Raw genomic sequence first — 24,618 nt, forward strand, 5'->3', positions numbered from 1 at the left:
TGTGGTTTTAAAGAGCAAGACATTGCTTTAAGATGTGCATTGTTGTAATGGCTGTTATTCAGTTTTTCAATCTTTCCTTGGTACGGAAACAAGTTGGCCAAGAATGTTAAGATGGTCAGTGAAGCAACTTGGGTGCAACAAGCTCAGTTTCAGGACTAAACAGCAACACACTGGAACTGTATGGTGCTGCCGTCTTGATCATTGCATTTTGTTGCTAAATAAGAAAGTGATACGGCGCTGTCCTAGTTCCCACGTGCTCCACAGAAGTTGCAATTACACCACATTCACTCCCCGAATCGACACATCCTGGATACCGTAACTTGACTACTACTCAACTGTCAAAGAAACAAAAGAATCGCCGCATGAAAAGCAGTAAAATGACGGAGAACATACATCTGTACGTCTGTAAACGCTCAGTGAATTGTTCTGTTTCCCATGGCCCGCTTCCATCCCACCCTCACGCTTTCTTCACTGAGATGAGAAACCAAACTCTCACGGCAATTAAAGCAATGGTCCAGTAACTGTGATAAGAACAATTTCTGATTGCTCAATATTCTCTACGTGGTATGAAACTGCATCTGCTATGCTGTAATTGCCCTTTGGGGATGATGCTGAACTCCATTCAACTGAAAATGTGCATTTCCACGCAGACACACTCATGCACAGGACAGAAACGAACACACGCGCACGCACAACATACTGTACAGATGCATATACCTCCCTACTGTAGATGCTGGTATGCATATAAATAAATACACGGGTCCACACAAACACACTCACATATGTACACATTCTTGTTCTCCTAATTACAATGATTAATAAACATGCAAATGCTGTCCAAGCTCATGAGTGTGCATGAATAAACAAAGAACACACACAGTCACAGATATCAATATCACATTGAACAGACATTCAACACTTGAACAGCTAGTACACTGCAAACAAATTTACTGAATGTACTGAAATAATCTTACTGTACTGCAAGTTTTGTCAGTTGTCTTGGTAAAACAGGACTTTAAAGCTTAATAGTGGTTAAAAAAAAAAAAGATATTAAAAAAAGACAAATGAATTATGAAATATCTGAAAACCACATGTCTCTGAATGCATCCAATGTGAAATGTCCAAAAACCACATGTGCCAATGAATGCATCACATGTGAAACACCTGAAAACCACATGTGCCAAGAATGTATCACGTGTGTAATGTCCAAAAACTACATGCGCCACGAATGCATCACATGTGAAATGTCCAAAAACCACATGTGCCTCTGAATGCATCACATGTGAAACACTGGAAAACCACATGTGCCAAGAATGTGTCACATGTGTAATGTCCAAAAACTACATGTGCCACGAATGCATCACATGTGAAATACCCAAAAACGACATGTGCCAAGAATGTATCACATGTTTAACACCCGAAAATCACATGTACCACCAATGCATCACATGTGAAATGTCCGAAAACCAAATGCGCTTATTTCATGTGAATTATTCACATGTGAAACGGCGTTACACATGTGACTTGTCACATGTGCTTTTTTTTATAAGGGAAATTCACGATAGAGGACAGAAAAGTACAAAACATTGAAATACACATGATGTAAGAGACACTCAGAGAAACAGAGGGACCCAACAACAGAGGCAGTCTGAGCAGAGAAGGGAGGTGGACTTAAAATTCTTCTCCCTTTAATCTGTGTCCGCTTGGCCAACACAGCTTAGCCTTTCATTCATTTATTTATCCCACATTTTTCCTCTTTTGTCCTTCTGGTTGACATGCTGCATCCTGCCTCTCCCATCCATCTCCTTCATTCTGCCCTCACCTCTCTGTCTTTGTCGCTTTTTCTCCCGCCTATCACTTTAACTTTGTGCATCCCCTCCTTAAATCTTCTCTCTCCTTATGTCTTCCTTTCTTGCTAAATATTTTTCCACATCAGGTCATCAGACTTCTCTTCCACAACCAACATGCTGTCTTTCTTTCTCCATCTACTCATCTGTAAAATAACGGTGTTTGTATGTTTGCTAGAAGTCTCTGTCATCCTACAACACTTAGAAGGATTAATAGTGAGCCAGCAGATTCATAGACACACTGTATGTATGTGGTTGTTCATGTGTGTGAGTGTAATTTTCTGTGCATGTTTTTGTGTTCTTTTTTTTCATGCGTCTGATTTTGTACATTTCCCATGATTGTGTGTGTATGTAATGTGTGCTTTTGTGAGTAACATTGTTATCATAGCGAAGGAAGACAAGGTTTGACACTGAAAAGGAGGATATTCAACTCAATCTGACATGAACATCATGAAAGCTAAACAGTCTCTTTGATTCTCTCCACCGCTCCCTCGTTCTCATCTCTCTCTCTTCCTCTCCCCCTACCAGTCCTCTGTCCTTTCCTTTGCACCTTTCCATCCCACTCTCCACCCACATTTTTTTTACTCTCACCCTCTCATCCATCCATCCACTCCATCCTTCCATCCATGCATTAAGCCAGCTATCTAACCATCCATCCCTCAAGCCATCCATTTGTATCTATGGGTGCACATGATAAATGTTTAGACCTTGTTTGGGGAAAACATCCCATCTAAAGGACACTGCCACAGACAGATCATTTATCACACACACACACACACATTGGCACGCATGCACACACATACACACGCACTTACAGGGCAGAGTCAGCACTGTCCCATATGAAAGTCATCATCATTTAGCTCTGCTGTCATTTTGACAAACATTTTCGCACACAGAGAAACACACTGTGCAGTCTGTTGGCATTTTGCTCATGTTTGACAGTCTAATAAGGATCTTTTTATATCAGTGACAATTTTGCTTTCGTTTATTAGCCATAAGGGAAGCATAAGAAATAAATAACTGATTGGATATGGAACAGGTTTCAGAGAAGAGGGTCAAGGAAGTGGACGAAAATATGAACACAAAGACAGAGACACAAAGTGGAGGAGGTTGCTCTCTTTATTAAACACTGTATAAAGAGGTATCATATATATCATATATATAAATATATATATTTTCTGAGTGTTGCCCAGGTTGCAGTTGGGATATTTCAGTGCTGTGATGTTTTCTATTTGCGTTGCTTTGGAGGTCTTACTGTGTAAAGGTGAAAGAAGATGAATGGCACGACGGCCCTCGCTTCTACCTCTATTGATTTCTGTATCACCATGTCAATCCTTGGGCTGTCATACACACACACACACACACACACTCTTATGATCTCTGAGTTGTCATGACACACACACACAAAGTGTCGACCTCGTCTTGGGGGGATTGTGTCTCACGACCAGCAAAGTTTTCACAGAATGAAAAGTAGAACATCAAAGTGGCCAAAGCTTGGACAAACAACTTTGATATTTCCTATCATCCCAAACTGACTTGCAATTTCAGTAAGCCTAACTGTTTGGCAGGATTGAAAAAAAAAGAAAAGTAGTCATGCTGTTGATTGTGTGGAATTGAAATTGGTTCAACTAAAAATGGCTGAAAATTGTCAGCTTTGGTTTGTCTTTAATATTTTCAAAGTGCATCCAAACTTTACTCTTTTTTAAAAACCTGTAAAAACTTGGTCTCCCAAAGGACATCAATTTCTCATGAGTAGTGCCAGCTGCCATTGAGCCGCGCCGCTCTCTTTGAAGAACAGTGCTTCAGCTGGCATACAGCAGTTTTACCACTCATCATGTTTTGTCAGCTTAAGCTTTTATCATGCATCGTTCTGTGGGCAGTAACTCAGGAAGAAAATGTTTAAAAAATGTCCATCTGGTGATTTGAGTGAGAGACCAACGATTCTAATGTGACAAACAACGCACTAAGGAGGCAGCCCCGGTGAGTGGAAATAAAAAGTGTGAGGTTGCTCAGCAGCTGTACCAACATTATACAATGTTCTCTGTGCTATAGCTTCATTTTCTTTCTACAGTTAACCTGCAGCCTGTATAACAAAAAATGGTAGGTGTCAAACCCTAAATTAAGTCCAAACAAGACAAATTTCAGACAAATGTAGTTTAATTTCACCTTAAATATGCTTCAGTGTGCAGGTCAGTTGTGTATGAATGTGTGTGATTGGGTAAATATGAGACTTTGTAAAGTGCTTTGCATTGTTCTCAGATTAAAGGAGCTATATATATATATGCAGTCCATTAACTATTGTATTGTGACATCAATCATATCTATCCATTATCTTTACCCTCTTATCCTGTGTAGGGTCACTTGGGGCTAGAGCTTATCCTAACTCACATTTGGCAAGAGGCATGGTACAGGCTGGACAATACAGGATGCCGAGAAAATTCACAGATTTTTTTTTGTATTTTTTTTCAAATAAATTTTGTATTTTTGATGTATTCAGTGAGCTGTGAGTAGTGGCTGAATGAAAGGGAGAGTTGGTGTTTCAACAGAGATAGGGGATGACATGTCCATCTCCAAAATCCCCAAAGCAGAGAAATAATTTTTTTGGGGGGGGGGGGGGGGGGGAAATGACAGGAGCTTTTTAGAGTTGTTTAGAAGAGGAGCAAGGGTTTGAAAATGTATTCATCTGAAATTTTACCTTTCATGACATGTCTTACATTTTTGACAGCATGGCAGCAAAAAAGCAGAGTTAATGTTGAGTTACCTCCACCGCTGTGTTAAAACTAGCACATGCTCGTTTTTTTTTTTAAGCGTGCAAGGTTTAGGTTGGGATTCTCGATCGACTGGGGCGTTTAGCTTAGCTTCCTTTTACAGTAATTGCTGCTATGGCAATTGGGGCTTCAAAGACAGAAATACTGTCTGAGAAATTACCCCCGGACCTGGTGTTTCTGTGTGTGTGTCTGTGCGTGTGTGTGTGTGTGTGTATGTGCTCAAATGGGAGGAGAGCGCGGCGGAAAAATGGGAGCTGTCAGTCAACCTAATGAGACCAACCTTCTCTGTGCGTGCACACATACACACACAGAGCGCCATCGGGCCAGTGGAAGTGCCATATAATTGGGTTTCCTTTCCAGGACAACAGACATGCTCACTGGATTAGATCTGACCACCGACGCCAATTCCCTCCATGTCTCCCTCTATCTGCTTTTTGCTTTCTCTAACTGTCTCTTTTTTGCATCTCTTGGTTTCTTTCTTTCCTCAGCCTTTACATTTTTCCTTATGCTTCTGTCTGTCTATTCCGCTCTGTCTTTATCTGTTTTCCCTGTTTCTCTCTGTAACTCATCTCACTGTCCTTTCCACCTCTGACCTACTGTACATGTATGGGGCTTTATCCTGTAACACATGTGTCTAGAGAAATATTTAATGTCATTTTATTGGACTTTATTGGACGTCTAGTATGAGCCACTGTAATCAGAGGGGTCAGTCAGAGTTCCTTCATCCCTTTTTTTTTTTTTAAATTTCCACAACATCACAGTTAATATGTATTTGTAGGAGATAAGATGAGATGAAACTTTATTTATTTACTTTATTTTATTACTTTATCCCACTGGGAGAAGTGATTTGAGCTTTTTGCAACAGTAAGCACAAGTACAAGATAGATGGAGAGGAGAGGAGAGGAGAGGAGAGGAGAGGAGAGGAGAGGAGAGGAGAGGAAAAAAGGATGTGTGAAAAGTAAGGGGTCACTTCAGTTCCTTATGCAATCCCTGAGGAATGTTCACATCTCTTCTCTCTGCCCCTTTCATTGTCTGGATTTGTGTAGAAGCTCTTGGGGAGTGTGTTCATGTGTGTGTGTATTATGGCACTAAGCTGTGTGTGTGTGGGAGAGTGAAGCATCTCTTTTTAGTCTGTTTTTTTTTTTTTCTTTTTTTCTGAGTAAATGTAACTTGGCCATGCACTAGAATATTTTGAAATATGACATTGTTACCACATTCTACTGTCCATCATCTTCATTTTTTCCACTGTAACATCCACCAGCCATTACAGCATGTGCTCATTCTGCAGAGCACACATACTGTGCATAAAGAAATGAATGCTTTTTTGGTTATGTGCAGCACATGTAAACACAGTAAAAAGATACAATAGAACTTAATGTCATGATTATCATGCCATATTCTCCAGCTACAGATATAAACCATCTCCTGCACATGCTGGGAAATGATAGGCTGCAGTGAAAGTAGTAGAGGTAGGTTTAAGGAATGTGGGTACAACATGACACCTCTTCACAAAATAACACCGGGAACACACTGAACGTCGCAGTTTGATTTTATCTAAGAGATCGTCTGGTGTGATGCCCTCACACACACACAAAGGGTTTCACAGTGTCAGACATGTCTTCTGATGACACAAACGGAGGGGGAGACACGCATTAGCGCGGGCCTTGTTTAAAAAGCGCTCCGCAGAACGACAATAAACAAACTGGAATTTCGATCCAAGTGTTTGTTTAACAGAACGCTCCTCTTGAGCTGCAGCCATCTTAGAACTGCAGCTTCTGTGCTTTACACTATGGAGTGTTTTTTTTCTTCTTTATTTTGTTTCAGGGAGCAAGCTACAATGAATTCTTTTCCTGTTCAAAGGGGTTATAACATCCAGGTGCGCCGCTCCTCATGTGGATTCCTGCAATAAGACTGTCGTCTCTGTTTTCCTCTGTTTCATTGTCAAACATTCATGCTCGCATATGCTGTTTACAATGAACAGACATATGGTGTTTACGCGTGAAATGAGGAGATTTCACATTTAGTCATCATTACTTTCAAAACAGACCATTTTGTGGTCCAGAATTTTTATTATTATCATTATCATATTATATTTTGGGGGTTAGTGAATTCAGTATATTTACACTGAGGCAATGGGACATGATGATGATAAGGTAAATATTTGGGTGTTTGGGGTGGCAGTGTGTTTGAGTGCGCACAATTGTACATTCACTTTTTATGAACGCTGCAAAAAGCAGGTTTTTTTTTTTTCTTTGCAGCTCTAAACAGCTTAGTTTACATTACATAAGCCCTACAGACACATGTGAATCATAAAAGCATACACACACATACACACAAACACGCACATCAGCAAGCAACAAGTAAATATACATCGCTTCACCACCGTTGCCACAACACACAGGCTTGGTCTTGTAGTGTGAATGATCTGACAGTGTTTTTTTGGCAGCTGATAGCAACAGCCACTCCAAAATGCATCTCCTCTCTCCATCTATCTCCCCCCTTCCTTCCCTCATTCTCAACGCTCCCCCCCCCCCCCTTCCTCTCCTCCCTCCGTGTGATATTAAGTGCTGCTCTCGCTGCTCCCTGTTTAGCCACTTGGCAACGCAGCAACACATCCATCTCTCTAGAAATGTTTATCTGCAAGCTGTTTACTCCATATACTCCTCCATATGTACGCATATACATAGTTCACACACACATGTGCACACACACACACACACACAAGCACCGGTTTCAGTTCAGTTCCTCGCAAAGAGAAACAACAATGCAGCAGACATGTATTAACATGAGTGTAAACATGTGCGTATAAAAGAAACACAAAGGATGCAGGCATATTTTCCCAAACTGCTGTGTTGTTTTTCTCACTCATATCAAATGCAAACACACACACACACATACACACACATACATTAGAGTCAGGAAGGAATGCTGATAGAAGCTACGGTTGGATACGCTGGTTGGACTACATGTAAACAGTGGAAGATTTCGTCTCAAAGGCTGCACACATGTCTGTTAACACACACACACACACACACACACACTACATACATTATACTACATTGAAGTATATCCACAAATGCACACAGCGCTCAACAGAACATGCAAAATGCACACACACACACACACACACACTCGGATTACGTTGTTATTGCATTCCAGTAATGAAATTAAGCCTATAAATGTAGCGCTCGGTTAGCCAGATAAAGCCTGAACTTCCTTCTAAACAAAGGGAGAGGGGGGCAGAGACAAAGGATCAGAGCAGATAGAGAGAGGTTGGGAAGACACACATCACTCCGGCTGATATATGCACTGTGTGTGTGTGTGTTTGTGTGTTCACAGTATATTAATGCAGGTTTCATTTTTTTGTGCAAAGTAATAGCTAGACACACAGTGGACTTAGATCTGTCTATGATTTAACAATTGTCAGCAGAATAATATCATATAAATTGGAACACTTACTGGTTGTGTAGTCTGTACTTTACCCAGTTGTCTAGAGTCTGAAGTCAACTCTGTGATGTAACAAAGTCTCAGTTCTTTCAAATCTGTAAGAATCTGATGTTTGTAAGTGTACAGTTTTATATGGGTTTAACTTCATACATGGTTGGTGTATTTGCACCATTTCTGGAACTCAAACCAGAATAAACATTCCCATATGAACAAATTCAGATTTGAGTTTGTCTATACATTATATGTTGTCAGACTGACACAGTAAATTAACCACTTGCTAAGCTAAAACAATAAAAGATTTCAGATAACTTGGAGCTTTAGTTCAAATCCCTTAGATGTGTATAGATATGTATGTGTGTGCCTTGTTTCACTAGTAGTCTGCAGAAGGCAACAGCCATGTCTCTAAATCATTTAATTTGACTGCAGGAGTAGCAGCACCCACTATCTATATATTTTTCCTTCAGTCTTTTAGACAGGCAAACAAACACACACACACACACACAACACTGTAAATTACAGAGAAGCAGCAAATCATTCTCTCATGCTCTCCCAGTTCATTCTCTGTTTCGCTCTGCAAATTAAAGTGTGTACAAAAAGCTTTCAAATGTTGGCATGCATTATTGTGTTATAAAATGTGGCATTGATGCCAAAGCTTTCTGGTATAATCATCCATTATGCCACTGGTATTTTGCATGCTGCATCTGAGTGTTGGTATGTGTGGAGTGTGGAGGCCGCGGGAGCAGCGGGGTTCAATCAATTCAACAGTGAAATGTAAAGAAAAAGCAACAGACTTGACCTATGTACAGAATAATGATAAAAGGTGTGTTGTAAATAAATGAGCGCTGAGTAAAAATAGTATACTGTACGGCACAGCTGAATCACCTACCATAAAACATTAAAGGCTCAGGCTAGGATTGCTATACTGAGCACATCATTTATGGGTAGAAGGGTAGGACTTTCTCAGACTGAAAGTTGTCCAAGAGCTCATAACTGCCTTTTTTAGCAAAGATTTTTCATAATTCATGATGTTGGAACATTTCATATCCCTAGGGCCATCAAACTCATTCTTAAATATGTGTATAGTTTCAAAAATCATTAGTTTTATTCCTAAATAAGGTTGTTTTGTTAAGTAACTTAAGAATATCTTTCAAGAATAAGAAAGATTGGACAATTACTTTAACTCATCACTGTAACACTTACCAAATGTGCTCTTCCCCGATCCACACTGACCAGCTGCTCTCTTGTATTGGCTGTTTAGGTGGAACTATCTGACAGCACCTCCCACACTATCACCGATGCCTATGCTGGGAAGGAATACATCATCCAGGTAACATCTACTATCTATCCATTTCTACAGTAGCTGACCGATCGTAGGAGACCTGATACAAACCACATCTAATTCTGTATTACCTTTCAGGAACAAGTATTGGCCTACTTCTAAAGCTGCAGCCTCAAAACTGGAAAACAAACAATAAACCTTCTCCAAAAGTACACAGACTAATAATTCTGACTAAAATCTGAAAGTCATTTAATGCAGAACTGACAGCACTGACAAAACCACCAAAATCAACCATGATCCTCTCTTCAAGAGGTTTCTTTTCACCGGGTCTTCCAAGTTTATCTTATGTAACAAAGGCAAGTTAAAGCTGAAGCAAATGATTGAATTTATAATCAATTTTAACAGAGGGAATTATATACTACTCCTTTATATATATATGTATGTATATGTGTATATATGTGTATATATGTGTATATATGTGTATGTGTGTGTATATGTGTGTGTGTGTGTATATATATATATATATATATATATACACACACACATATATATATGATGACAGAGATCAGCATGGACTATTTGCCAAATCCAAAGAAGTACAATCTTTTATTCACTTTCCTCCGCAATTGAGTTTAGTCTTTGCTTGCTACTTTTTTGTATATGTAACCTGTTCTTGCACAACTTCAAATGAAAACTTATGGATGTTTCAAATAGACTACTTTTTACTATCTTTGTCTTCAACAGGTGGCTGCCAAAGACACAGAGATTGGAACATGGAGTGACTGGAGTGTTGCTGTGCACGCTACACCCTGGATTGAAGAGCCTGTGCAGATCACTTCCACAACTGAAGTGGAGTTTCTTGCCGGTGGGTCATAGCCTCAGTTAAAGCCCGTACCCCTTATTCCTACCAAAGGGTCGTATTTAGATTTGGTGACTCACGTAAGTCAACTGCATAGTTTCAAAATGTAGCACCAGAGTCAAAGTAGGAGGTCACCAATGTCAGCTGGCTTCTCTTATGTCAATGAATGTCTATAGGAGATTTCAGGTTAAAGTTAGAAGGGTAAAATTTAAAGAAGACAAAGGCCTCTGTAAATGCAAACAAGTATCTAACAGTAGCATATATTGTATTGCAATGGCTCCTCATGAGTTTAGTTGACCATAATACAGATAAATTTATCAGGAGCTTACACTGACTGTATGCATGTAGCAACATTATTATAGTATCTCTATAATGCTGTTTGGTATTTATCAGTCTCCTAGTCCATCAGCTGTAGAAATCATTGTGATGATATTATAGTAGTCCTTTAAAAATTTGCATAGTTCTTTGTGCCCACGGCTGTCACACAGTAAATTCCCTGAACCAGTTAGGTATGAAATTAAGTTTGGTTAATAACTTTCTTTATCATTAAATTGAGTATACTGTAAGTGTTTGATAGCCTTGAACTTTTATCGCAGCTTAAGCTATAACAGCAGCAGCCTCCAGACAAATGGACACACATCAACCTGAGCGCCTGCACACCGCCTCAGGGAAAAACTGTGCCATCCTTTAAAAAATCCTCACGTCTCTCCTGCAAATTCTAATTGGCTAATTTACAATATAGCAACACTCCACCACAATTTTTTTTATGCTTGAAAAATGATAAGTTAACATGAAATTCATTATAGATTATTTTATTGTGCATGTCCTGACACACACACACACACACACACACACACACACACACACACACACACACATACAAGGACAAAAACTATCTCTGGGAATTATCTAGTTGGCACCCCTTCAGCATGTGGCAGAGATCAAGGGATTGGCTCGCTTGTCAAATCGAAATCTCTCTACGCACTGATGATCCCTGAACAACAAGACATCCATTCCCGGTCTGAACACTCCTCTGCATGCATCGCTCTGACCATGCTGGAATAGCAAAGCACAAATGGCTGGACACATTTTGAATGAATAAGCACTGAATCTGAGTGAACAGGTTTTATAGAGTATTTGGCCAATTTGCACATTCTAAATTGCAATCCTGCTGTGGTCTTGCAAATGTAGAGAGTGCTTATCTGCACCAGTTGGATATCAGGCTGGTGAATAGCACATGTAATATTCAAAGCAGAACTAAACTTTACACTTAACTGCAAAATATTGTGTATAAAGATGTTTTGCGTGTGGTTGAAAGTAGAACATAGTTGTTTAATTGACATATAGTGGTTGAAAAATCCGAATTTGTGTCACCTCTTTACAGTTTGGAGTGGTACAACCCTAGCCACACCCTACAGTGATGTCACAGTGTACCGGCCACACCCTAAGTACACTTCTACATCAGCAAAAATGAGATTGCTCTTTGAGTTTCCAGCAGATATCCAATTTAGGGAGAATAATTGGGATTATTACAATTTCTCAGACAGTCTCACCAGACTTGATCCAGCTCTTGACTGGAGTGCATATCTTGTAAAAGAAAAGGCATGTCAATTTGGAAACAGTTCATAGAGAAATCTTAGATAAAATACAGATGTGAACAATTTAAGTATTAGTGTGTCCAACATTAAAAGCCTCTAAACATGTACAAACCTTTTTATTGACAGGTTACAGCCACAGACCTTAACTATAATTCAAACTCTGCATGACACCCAAGCACAGTCCACAGTCACAGTTTCTTTTCATAGTCAAAGTATGTCTGCTACACCAAAGATTTACATTTTGTTGCTCATCATCATTGAATTATAAAATACCTCCATGTCAAACTGGCTCTTTCAGATTGTGTCACACTATGCTTGTTGGCCGGTCAGTACATGAGGACAAAGGAACATTGTGGTGCACAGGCATCCAAGGGAGTCTGCCATGGTCTACTTTTCGGCCACACATACAGTACCAGTCAAAAGTTTGGACACGCCTTCCCATTCACTTGAGTGAGAAAGTGTGTCCAAACTTTTGACTGGTACTGTATGTCTCCCTGCTATCTAATATAAATGAACACTTTCCAATGAAATCTCCTGGTTTGCTAGTAAAACTTACTTAATTTTCCTCTTACTGTCCAGATTTATTGTTCCACATGAAAGAAGCTCTGAATTTATTTAAAAAAAAATGTTGATCTGATCTAGCTCACTGCTCACACACAGGCTGCCGTAACCCGAGGTTGTTGGGCTTTACTCAGCCTGAGAAGAAGGTTTACAGACACTGTTAATGGCTGAAAAAACTTCTGCCACTTCATCTGTTTGTTGATTGCGGAGAAAACAAATCTATATTTTAATTTGCAGGTGATTGTTGGAAGGTTAGTGCGTTCAGACAGCATTCCTAATTCTTTTGTACCGTCATCACTGGAGAGTATTTTGGTCGAACGACCCCTGACTTCACTGTGCTCCCTTTACTTCTGAAAACCCAACCTGTCTACCGGTCTTCCTCTCTCTACCTGTCTTTCTCTCTCTGCCTGTCCGTTGAAGTTTCTCACTAGTTTTATGGTACAACAGTGACTCCTAGTGGCCACAAGCAGCACTATACACAGATCATCACATACTCAATACTGAATGAGCTCACGCTTGCCTATAGACACACAAACACATGCTGAACACCACACACAGAACATCCAGCCTGCTCTAACACACATACACAAACACATAAAAATAGTGCCCCACACACACACACACACACACACACACGTGCAGTACCCCCCTCTGATAACACACAGTGTACACGCACACACACACACACACAATCACTCACTCGGCACACAGTGTAATATTCTTGTTCTCAGGGAAAGAACAGGAGGTTATTGGGATTCTCCTCATGCCTCTTTTCGATCCAGCTGACGCTTCTCTGCTTCCCTTCCCTCTCTCCCTGTCTTGTTGTCTCTTTCTCTCTGTCGCCTCTAGGTCTCTCGCTCTCTCTCTTGATGTCTGTCTTCTTTTCCCTCTCTCTCCTTTTTTAACAGCCAGTCTTTCTCTCATTCTTACCTTTCATCACCACATCTCTTTTTCTGACCCTCTGACATGTCCTTTAAAAGAGTGACCAGCTGGGTGAGTGGTTACGTCTGTGCGGTGGCTGTGTGCAGATACAGTGCAGTTGCTCTGTTAATATCAATAAAATAGCATTGGAATAGGTTGTCGTTCCTACTGATGGGTACACCATTCATCCAGGACTTCTATCTTCCCTTCTGTTCTTTAAAGTAAAGGCAGAACTGAGGGACATTTAAATCTGTGCATAAATTAACTGATAAGAAATGCCAGAAATTGAAAAAAATATATATTAAAAAAGAAAGTTTTTTATGCTTGCCTGAGTTGGAAAAGTTAGAAATATGTCAGCTAAGATTGTTAGGACCCTCCAGAGGATAAGAGGCTATAGCTAATTGATTGATGGATTGATGATTCTTGATTGTCAATCAACTAAGTATTTGTTCATTTACTATTGTACATGAAGCAGAATCACATCAGGAAGGAAATAGGGAAACTATCTGATCGCCTGTCAACGACCGGAACAATACCCACAAAATGTTCAACCAGGGCCAAACTTTTTTTGTCGGCTGACCAACTCGTTAACATCTACACACTGACCAATATTTCTTGGCCGCTCAGCCGAATAGGAAGTGAATGGACTTCCTCTGACTTATTGATTGTGTGGTTCACGATCTAAACACACTCTAGACTTTCTCCATTTCCTCTCTTGCCACATTTTTTTCTCCTACTTTTTTCTTTTTGTTCAGTTCATGCTTTGAAACACTAGGCTGTCCATACTTCTTGGAGATAAACTGAAGTAGTAGCTTGTTGCACTTCAAGGATAGCACGGAGACAGACAGACGAAATCCCATCCTCGGTGATTGGACCATTGCTTAGCGACCACATTCCATTAAGTAAAAAGCAGCTCAGTCGAGGCTTTAAAAAGTTGCTGCCATCCTTCGTGTTGCAACCATCTGAGATATACGTTTCTGCCTCGCCCAGTCTGTGAGACAGAAACTGGACACTGTCTAGCACCAAACAGGCAACACCAGATATCACTTCTTATATATTTCATGTCTGGCACTATTTATAAATGCTTAGAGTACGTGTTTATATCCATGCAAGTGCTTAACAAGCAGCAACCAACGCAGTTAAATGCTGAAGCGACTTTACTCTTCTTCTCCTGTATGCAGGCTCCAAAAAAAGAGATTTAAATTCATAGGCGGACTACCACTTATGATGTCATTAAGGTGACACAGGGTATTAAAATGGTGAGTGTTAATTCAGGCATCCAGAGTACTTTCTAGACTTGGATGGGATTGAAACTCTCCCAGGTAAATCATCAGTAAAAAATATTTAGCAACTGAGTTAGAATATTTCAGTTAAATTAAAGTAAAGGTGCAATTCAATACAAAACATCCAATCAACTGTGCATCTAATAATGAGCGGAAGCTGGATTTTAGGCTTTGTAGAAACCTGAAAATATATCCAGCGGTTTAAATCAGCTCACTTCCTGATTCTGGGTCAGTTTTGGATTAATTCAGCACCTGCAGTGTTTTGTTCCTGCAGTGACAAAGCATTTTGAACTTGTGACAGTTGTGATTCATGCCTCTGACTGGCTTCTTCTACATAATAACAGCGACTGAGGCGTACTGGCTTACAAGAATAACAGTTTCTCAGAAAAGAAGTTGATTTAAATGAAACTGATGGTCGTAAATAACATAAACCCCCCCAGTGCTGCTGTCCTGAAGACTCTGTGTTGAGGAAAGTTAAGGATGTCATTAAAAGAAATGGAAAAAAATGGGAATTTGCAGCAGGGAAAAAATACTATAGTAGCTCCTTTTAGCCTTGATTGACAGGTGTTGACCTACCTCACCTCCAATTAGAGTGAAACCTGGCTTCACCATAATTCCCCACATTTCTGTCTCCAGAGACTGACAGAGATGGCAACAGGCAGAAAACCTCAGCTTTAAAACAGATCAAGTTAAAATCATTCAGTGCGTTCTTTATCCATCCTTCCATTTTCCCTTTTATTTTTCAAATTTCCCCCTCACTTCCCTGCCTGCTCTGCTCTGCCCCGCTCCATCTCTCCCCCCTTCAGCTGTTTTTCTTCGCCTCCTTTGTTTATCAGCCCTCTCCCCTCCTCACATCATTGTCATGTCTCCCTCTTTTTACCTGTCCTCAACTAGCTTGTTACATCAACGCGTACCCCATAACTGTCTCTCCTTGTCACCATCACATTATTTCCACATATTTTCTTCACTACTCCGAAGCAAAATGTTTTGCTGCAGGTGGGAAGTATTTCACTGAGCTGCTGAACATATTAAATGTGTCTCTCTTTCTTTCTCTCTCTCTCTCTCTCTCTCTCTCTCTCTCTCTCTCTAGCTATTTCACACCTGGCTGCTTCCTTCTAATATCTCACGACTCCCGACACAGTACCACACAACAGCCCTTAATTGGAAGGAGAGGGAAATCATATTCTCTCTCCAGTAAAAAATGCTTTGGGGTTCTAGACTGAGCTGCAAACAGTTTGCATGAGTTAATATGTGCCGGCAGCTGTGGCAATAGCCCAGTCTTATAAAGCATTAAACTGTGATATTTTTATTTGTCAAGCAATGTAAAAACCAAACAGACGCCCTAAAAAATGGCTTAAAAGCATAGTAGTTTTCAGCATGTTTATGTTTATTACCAGCCTCAAACACTTGAACATAATCGTATTTCAGTAACTGGAAATGTATGAGAGACTTATTGTATCTACTTTGTGTGCTTACGCAATTTCATCCTCTACCTACACATTCGACTTTAAGATAAGAGATAAGACTTTGTTGATATCCAGGAGCAAATTTGAGTATTAAGTTTTAGGGTCAAATCTTAAGTCTCTGAGGGCGATTTGAGTCAAAAGGCCTCACAGGTGAAATACAAGTCGGTTGTTAGTAAGTTTCCAAAGGCTGATCATTAAAATGACCTGCATTGAAGATTCCCTCCAGACATGTATTAAAACATGTAAGAATAGTCTGCTTGGACCAAATATTTTACCACTTTGAAATCCTTAAAATGGCATCTCCTCCTTCTCCCTCTTTAAATGTTCCAGAATCTATGAATATGCAAATATACACGTTGGACCAGGATTGGCTTCCAAACTAGTTGTGATGTCACAATTCCTGCTCGTAGGTCCGCCCCTTTAAAATCATATTTTCAATGAGCACAGAGAAACTTTCCATTTTCAGCGGATGAATATGAAAACAGCCGTCTAGTGTCAAACTCTGCGCATGCATCATTCTACATAATGAAGCTCAAACATCCAACTTGTATGAATAAGAAGAAAAACATATTTTTAAGTGGAGGGGGGCTTAAAATATTCAAGGTTTTTATTTTATTCAAGGATTATTGATGCTATTGTTTTATTTATTGTTCTGGGGTTTCGCCAGGTCAAATGAACAAATGTCTGTGCTCTCAAGTCTCATGTCATGTGAGATTTTCAGGGAGTCAAGTCTCAGTGCGGTCACATCCAAATAAAGTCTCGAGTCACTCCGCAGCTCCGGTTATGTGCTGTAAAATGAAAACATACAGCATATCATGGGTCTGTAAATGGGTAAATTTTCAACATGCATCTCTTATCAGCAATATATTAACTGCTGTAATGTATATTTGCCCCCCTCCTGCCTCACCTCAGGGTTTTTACCTCATCCTCCGTCTCCCTTTCTCTTCTTTCCATCTCCATATTTTATCTCTCTATCCATTTCACTCTGGCTCTGTCCTTCACCGTTTCCCTGCAGCCTCAGTATGAATGAGATTTTTTTTTTTTTTTTGTTCAGTTCACTTCATAACTGCCTTGACAAGTCCCATATTGATTGCGCTTGCAGATTAGAATTGATTTCACTCTGCACTGTATTTTCCTTTCTGTTTGGTTCTTCCCGGTATGATGAGCGCTTTTCAATGTCCATTCATCAAAGCAACGCCTTTGGAAGTTGTGCCCCCTGGGAACAAAACAATCATGTAACACTGTATGAACAGAACAAAAAAAAAACAACTGAAGTGAACAACTGACAGACAAATCAAAGTGAGGATTTAGGGGAATTCATTAAAACATGTACTCAATATTGTGTTTTCTGATTGGTTTTCCACAGAGACTAAGACCTCTCCCATCCCGTCCTCCAATGCACCACAGAAGGCTGAACGTCCAGTGGGCAGAGCTGCCAGGGTCCTCACATTCTTCTCCCCTTTGCTGTTAGGAATGCTGCCGCTGTTCATGTGGTGAGCAAACACACACATGCATACACACACATATATACACACACCTCTTGCAATGAGTCGACAAGCCCTCATCTTTGAATTGATTATGAACTCAGCCGTTCAGTCGCAACACTGGCGAGTCAGTGCATATCTATTGATGTCAAGTGGATGTTTAATAGAACAAGAGCAACAATGAGTGGGTGAGTTAGTTTTATGACCCAGCAGGGTTGAGTTTTTTTTTTGTTGTTTTTCATATTTTTCTCCTGGAAGGGATTGGAAGTAAAAATCCAATCCAGAGCTGTCTCATTTAATTTATTTTATAGGTTTCACACCGTAAATCATGTTGTAATAGTGTCGAAGATGTAGATGTGTAGCGATGAATACTGAAAAGCTAAATATCATGGACTGCAACAAAGTTGACCATGAAGGTGTGCAAAGAGGAAATAGTTTTTATACCCAGTTTGGTCAAAAGAGAAACACTTGGCAAACATAACTCCCTTACTAATGACACTTCAGAACAATTTACAACTCAACACCTGCTGCTCATTTTGGAGTGTGAACTGTGCCAAGTTTAGCTGGATAAATATGATGAAGGCCAACTGGAAATCACAAATGAGAAAAGTCAAACAGAACCACATATTAATGACAAAAACAGTAAATTAGTAATATAAACCTAAAATAGTAAATCACAAGGGATCATGCTAAGATCAACAAGATAAGCAGTTCATTATGTGATAAGCTGCAGCTTGAGTTGCCTAATTTGTGCTTCTGTCTCTTTCTCCAGATGTAAATGTCTTATTCCTGAAGGGAGAGGTGGAGCAGGAGGAAGAAGAGGAAGCAGAAGAGGAGGAGGAGGAGGAGGCTGGTCTTTTTTCTATTTTGCACATGTTTCAAGGATACAGTGCATTGATCATTTCTGTCCATCACACAGTTACTCACCGAGATTACTTAGATACCAGACGATGATAATGCGATTCAGCATTTTTGATTAATGGTGACAAAGAAAGTCTTCAGAGGAACTCTTGAAAGCGGCATCATCATCCTCAACAACAACAACAACAACAACAACAACAGCAGCAACAAGAGCAGCAACCAACCACAACAACATAAACAGTCTTGTAATACCCCCTGGTGGCTTTGACGGGCCACAGCAGACTGATTTGTTTGGGAATCTCCTCGTCAGAACAAGAAAATCACCACCTCAGATGACAAAAAGTCCCCTAATTACTCTTTTGCTCTTATTTTTTTTTTAATAATTTGTCTTAATTTTGAGTTTCCTTTGAAACTGTACACACAAACACACACACATATAGAGCATGCGTGTTTGTGTGTATAGTCACCGTAGCCCATACAGCTAAATCACCATGCCAAAGACTCAACTTCACCCCCCAACAAAACGGTTCCCAAACAGTTCATTGAGCTTCCTGAAGCCTGTGCCTGCCTTTGTTGTGGGTTGAGAACCCCAGAAAGTTGTGTGCGCGCACAACGCCTGATCGATACAGACTCAAATGGTATACGAATCAAACTTTGGACGAATCCGAGGAACCCTGCAGCTCCTGTTTGTGTAAACCTTTCATTTTAACAAAGAAGCCACAAAAAAAAAATACTCAATCAGACTCTGAATCTGTGCGCCTCCAACGACCCAATCAAACTGACGGAGCAAGTCGTTTTTGATGTTTCGATACGAGGACTAACACTTTGAAGAATTCAGTAATGGTAGTCTGGCTTATTTAGACAATTAGCTTTACATTCTGCTTTCAGAGACTGGCAAGGAGGACTTGGATTGTAAAAAAAAAAATAAAAAAAATAAAAGTGGATTTGAGACTGAACTATTCTTTGCCCACCAGTTTGTTTTGGTTCGACTTTGTATTGACGAAGACAAAGTTGGTTATTGAAGCATATCGATACGAGCTATGTTGGTTTTCCATTCTGCTCTGTGCTGTAAAATACAATAACACAAAACAGTTTGCTTTCCAAATTCTGACGCCTTTACAAACATAAGATAAATGTCTTTTTGCAGTTTACATTTCAATAGCCAATATCACCAGTTAATATTATGTTATTCAAAGGAATATTGATGTGTTTTATTGTATTTTTTTTCTTTTTTTTTGATTTTATGGACAAATAGGCTAATAAAAACACACATATAGGGTTTTAGTTTTTTTTTCAGACATTCATAATGGCTTAATTCTCCTTGATCCTATTTTGTACACTATGATATGTAACTTTAACATTGAACAAAAAGTTTATTATTTAATAATAATAATAATAATAATGTATGTATTAGCAGTAGAATGTCGTAACCTGTACCTGGGGTCTTTTTTATAGATGTATATACAATGACAGGTTTCAACCATTAAATGTGACCATTTCACAATGAATGATGACACACTGGCCTCATGCTCATTTCGCCTTTTGAACTGATACTCTGAGAACACAACATACTGTTTCACAACCGCCTTTTTAATTGACGTGAAGACACGGCTGCTTGAGAAGAGCATCAATAACTTTATCAATATACTCTGATAACAGTGATTTCTGACTTCCCACATTCAGCCATAAACAAATACATTTTAACTTTTCCAAATCAATAGTTGTGACCTTGTTGAGAATCATGTTTCTCAATTAGGCTTGAAGGGGAAAAGTATATTTACAGATTCAGGTGAGCTGTATCAGCTATGCATGGGTGATCGATGAAGGCCGATTCTATCTTTTTGGACTGTAGAACTGTCAGGAAGTGATTCATCTTTCTCTCCTCATGACTCTTTAAACTGTATATTCAGTTGGGACATCAGAAAGAAATTGATTTGAACGACTTTGTGTAGTGCATTTATAAAAGGGGGCCTTAAAGTCAGTTTACCACTCAAAAAACAGGAGGATTTCAAAGACAGGATGTAGCAGTAAGTAAAGTTCAACTACGCAGTATTTTTGATACTGGATCAAATCACTTCCTCTAATGTCAAAAGGCTACAAGTTCTGCTGCTGCCGCTGACAAAAACACCCTCATTCTGCATCTTTCAGTTGCTTTCTCCTCGTTGTTGTGATTCACAGGTCTGCATGATGGAGAGAGCTGCTCACCTGATGAAGACGTTCTTTGATCAAAACCATGTCAGTCATGCCCACTTAAACTCGCCCTAAAGAGACAGGGGCTAAAACAACCTGTTTCAGACAGAGGCTGAACTGAGGGGCTGCATAGAAGGTTTTTTTTTTTAACTGTAAATCATTCAAGATATTCCAGTAGAGCCCCAGATGAAAATGTAGACCAAATAATCCAGTTTATTTTGACTTGGGTCTTATTATCTTTGGCCACCATTTCCATCGGTTATGATAACATGTTACTCACAGAGGTAATTGCTGGGATCTGGAAACATTGTGACATCACTGCAACAAAGTCTGACAGGTCAAGAAACTGGAGAGTCCAGATTATGAGACCAGTTGTAAACACGCCAACAGTCAACCCGTACACAGTGAAAACAGAAAGTTTTGGTAAAAATGTTTCTTTTCACCTTCATTTTACTTTCAAATACATTTAGCTTACATGAGAGTGTGCTTAAACCTGTATGATCATGTGCTTATGTGTCTTGCCTTGACTGACTTTGTTGCAACGTTGCTGTGTTGGTGAGTACAACGTCATTATAACTGCCAAACCTACTGCAGCATGTAATAAACTGGAACTGTCCTTTAACCATACTTGAGTTACGGATATTGGAAGAATAACATTTCTAAGACACTTAAAATATCAACTTTCAGCCTGATACATTTGACAAGAAAACACCAATAAAGGAGACGCGGTTGGTCAAAACTCCCATTTGACCTTTCCCTCTCGCTCTCTCTGTCTCTCTGTCTCTTTAAATGTCTCACTGTCTCTCTTCCTTCTCTCAAGCTCTCTTTCTTTCATTATTCTGACAAGTTCTGGCAGGCCGGTCTGGAGACAGAGGACAAATCAATACACCATCTAACAGCTGTCAGCTGGAGTCCTCTGTGTGTGCGCTCGAGTGTGTGTGTGCAGAAGAGTGTGTATCTGCTTGTGTGGGTATTGAATTCATAATCCCTTCCTTCCTTCCTCGTTTCCTTTTCCCTTTCTTGTGTGGGTTTTTTTAACGGGGCTGTCAATGAAAACCCAATATTTACAAAGAGACCTCAACACAAGACTGGTAAGAACACTGATACATATTCAGAATTTTTTAAATTTATTATTATTATTATTATTATTATTATTATTATTATTATTATTATTATTAGCCTAGACAGAAATAGATCTTTTCACCTGATTTTTCATCCCAACTTTAATTAAATGGCAATTGAAATGTTCAGCCATGCCCCTTTTGCCTGCAGCCATGATTTGATCTATATTAACCTCAAGTATATAGGAGAGAGAGAGTGTGTGTGTCTCTACCATGCAGGGCCTGTCAGTTCTAACAGCCTTGCTGCAGCTCTAATGACCTTTCACTGATAACTGGATGAATGACACGACCTCTCCTTCCTTCTCACCACCGTCCCGGCTTCTGGCTCCGGCCTCTTTAAACACTCAGCTCGCTGGCTCTCTGTTCTTTCCTCTATGACTCTTTCTGTCTGTGTTTTTTTTTTCTTCCACTATATCTATCTCACTGTTATACTATTTCTGTCTCTTCCACTTTTCTCACACAATATTTTAACTTCTGCTTTTCTTCACTTTGTGCTACCTATTTACAGAATCTCAACGCACAGTTTATTCTTGCATCATCTTATTCTTCCTTGTTCTGGGGTATTATTTCAAAAATGTGTTTATTTTACACACAATTTTGGAGTCACGTGCATTAAATACATCAAAACATATTGTTTGTTGACACATGTGATTTTGCTTTTTGGTGATGTGTTACCGTTTTTGGGGCACAACTTTTTTTTTTTAAATCTTTGCAACTCTGTCATACTTCTTTTATAACTTCAAACTGGTCACCAAATGTCAACTTTATTCCTTTGAATGATGTTTTTGACAACTTTTATTGGAGAAAAAGGAAAACTCTCCTGCATGTGGCCACCGGAGGGCAGCAGAGACAACCTGCTTGACTGTGCGCTGTCTATGGTGCTGAAACATTCAAATGCAGCTCATCTCTGTGTCTCTCCTATTTCATATCTCCTCTGTCCTCACGTGACCAACAAATTAATCAAGTCTTCCACCGTGATGGACGTTTCCAATTCCCACAATCCTGCACACTCTGTGCAGAGGGGTTGGATGAAACAGAATATCAGTAGGCGTGTGTGTTGAATAATTTTCTTCTGAGCTAATTATATTGCTCATCTCAGCAGCATGTCAAACTGCATTAGTAACCATAAGTCTTTAAGGATTTTAGAGGCAAATCCAAAATGTCACTCTCTTCTTTTGGTCTGCCCTGATACTTGTTGTTGAATGGAAATGAACCTTGTTTGTTTCACATCACAAAAATGTGACTTGAAAGGACATGTGGAGGGGAATAGAAGGAACATTGGCAAAGATTTTGGCCACGTGGCTAAAATCTTGATGATGTTTGCTTCTGAGTCGAAAGACCGTTCCGCCAAGTGCTCGTCAGCCTTAAACACTGGGCTCAAGTGATGACAGCGGAGCACATTGGTCTGACGTCTCTGAAGTGCTGAAACCGTAAGTCAGTGCCACGAAATGAAAGGTCACAATCACTGCTAGAACACTGCTGTCCAAGACTTCTGTTGAGTGCAGAAATGTTACTCACTGCAGACTACAGCCTCATTTTCTCAAATTGTAGTAATTCCTATAATTGCAACGATCTTCAAGAACTGAGGCTTCTTTTTCTTGAGCGGATTGATTCAGGACAAGATTCAACAAACTCAAAATAAAAGCCAGATATGCAAGCTTGGTGACTCAGTTTGTGTTGGAGCCTACAGAGTCTCTGTTTTGTCCTCTATCAAAAATTCACACAGCTCAATGTGAAGCTAAAGCTCAATAAGAAAATGAGGAATAAGTGTGTACGAGATCATTAAATAGCCACTGACAGAGGGCAGACAGCATGAATAGAGAAAGAACAAACTACAGATTGAATTTGAAACTCTAAATATTACCTACTAAGATGCAATAAAGAGATCTAGGCTTATTAAAGACATCCCACTAAAAGGGATTAAACGTCTTTACAGATATGATCTAGTATCTTTAATAAAAGACATATATGAGTGGTGAAATTTAAATGTATTGCATGGCAGGTTTCCTCATTTGAACTTTGACACACTTATTTTAAATGTTGCCAGTCCGCAGGTTTGGAAGCACTGTTGTCTGTCAGTCAGGGTTCACGTTATGATTTAATATTTAAAACAAATCAAAACTGTATATCATACTAGTCAAACATATGGATCTTGAAATATCAGTCTAAGCTATTGTGAGAGAATTTCTACATTTAAAGACAGACCCATGCTGCAGATAGTTCACAATATTCACTGCGTGTTATTTAGTTACAGTGATAGGAGCTTTAATTTGTTTTTATTCTGTGGTCTCTTTTACCCTCTAGTGGAGCTCGGAGAAACTGCAGCTGCCACGAGATGCATCTCCTCTGTAAATGCTTTGATCCAATGATTTTTTGCTGTAGCTGATACAAACATCAATTTTCAAACACAAAAACTATAGATATAAATGTTATCATTATCAATTATGTAATTTTGCCTCATGAAACTACACAGGACTTTCATAATTATAGCATTTTATAGCCTACATGACCTTGCCATGGAGAGGCTAATTGATTTTCTTAATGTTCTTTTTTCTTAATTGCTTTGCCTAAGCCATGATAAATGTTTGCTTGTAGGGGAATGACAGGGTTAAAATTGAAATGATGGCATGTCTTTACAGAATAGAGCCGTACTTATCTTTTCTCCATTATGCAGTTCATCCTGTGCAAGTGGTATACTACTGCTACTAAGGATTATTCACACATTTAAACACCATGTTTTAGTGCAGGCTTTAAGTATGGTTACATTAACTCCACATGTAGCTCTCCATTTCCAATTAAAATGAACAAACACACGTTTTCTAGTCCTCAACAATAGAATTTTGTAGTCAAGTTTTGTCCTAGTTTATATAAGTGTAACATTTTTAGATTCATTGAATTTGAAAAGGCCACAACTGGACTTTTTAATAATGTAC

The 24,618-nt window shown here is 39.4% G+C and overlaps 1 protein-coding gene across 3 annotated transcripts in view; it reads left to right on the forward strand.

Annotated features, from left to right (window-relative positions):
• Positions 1 to 19,890, forward strand: part of cntfr (ciliary neurotrophic factor receptor) — a 246,684-nt gene extending 226,794 nt beyond the window's left edge. For all 3 annotated transcript variants that reach the window (XM_042395799.1, XM_042395797.1, XM_042395798.1), the window contains exons 8-11: positions 9,321 to 9,389; positions 10,086 to 10,206; positions 17,396 to 17,522; positions 18,286 to 19,890. In XM_042395799.1, the coding sequence (XP_042251733.1) occupies positions 9,321 to 9,389; positions 10,086 to 10,206; positions 17,396 to 17,522; position 18,286 (318 nt within the window). In that variant the 3' untranslated portion in view covers positions 18,287 to 19,890. The remainder of the gene's footprint in view (positions 1 to 9,320; positions 9,390 to 10,085; positions 10,207 to 17,395; positions 17,523 to 18,285) is intronic.
• The last annotated feature ends 4,728 nt before the right edge of the window (positions 19,891 to 24,618 follow it).

The sequence above is a fragment of the Thunnus maccoyii genome, chromosome 19 (assembly GCF_910596095.1).
Source record: "Thunnus maccoyii chromosome 19, fThuMac1.1, whole genome shotgun sequence".
Lineage (NCBI taxonomy): Eukaryota > Metazoa > Chordata > Actinopteri > Scombriformes > Scombridae > Thunnus > Thunnus maccoyii.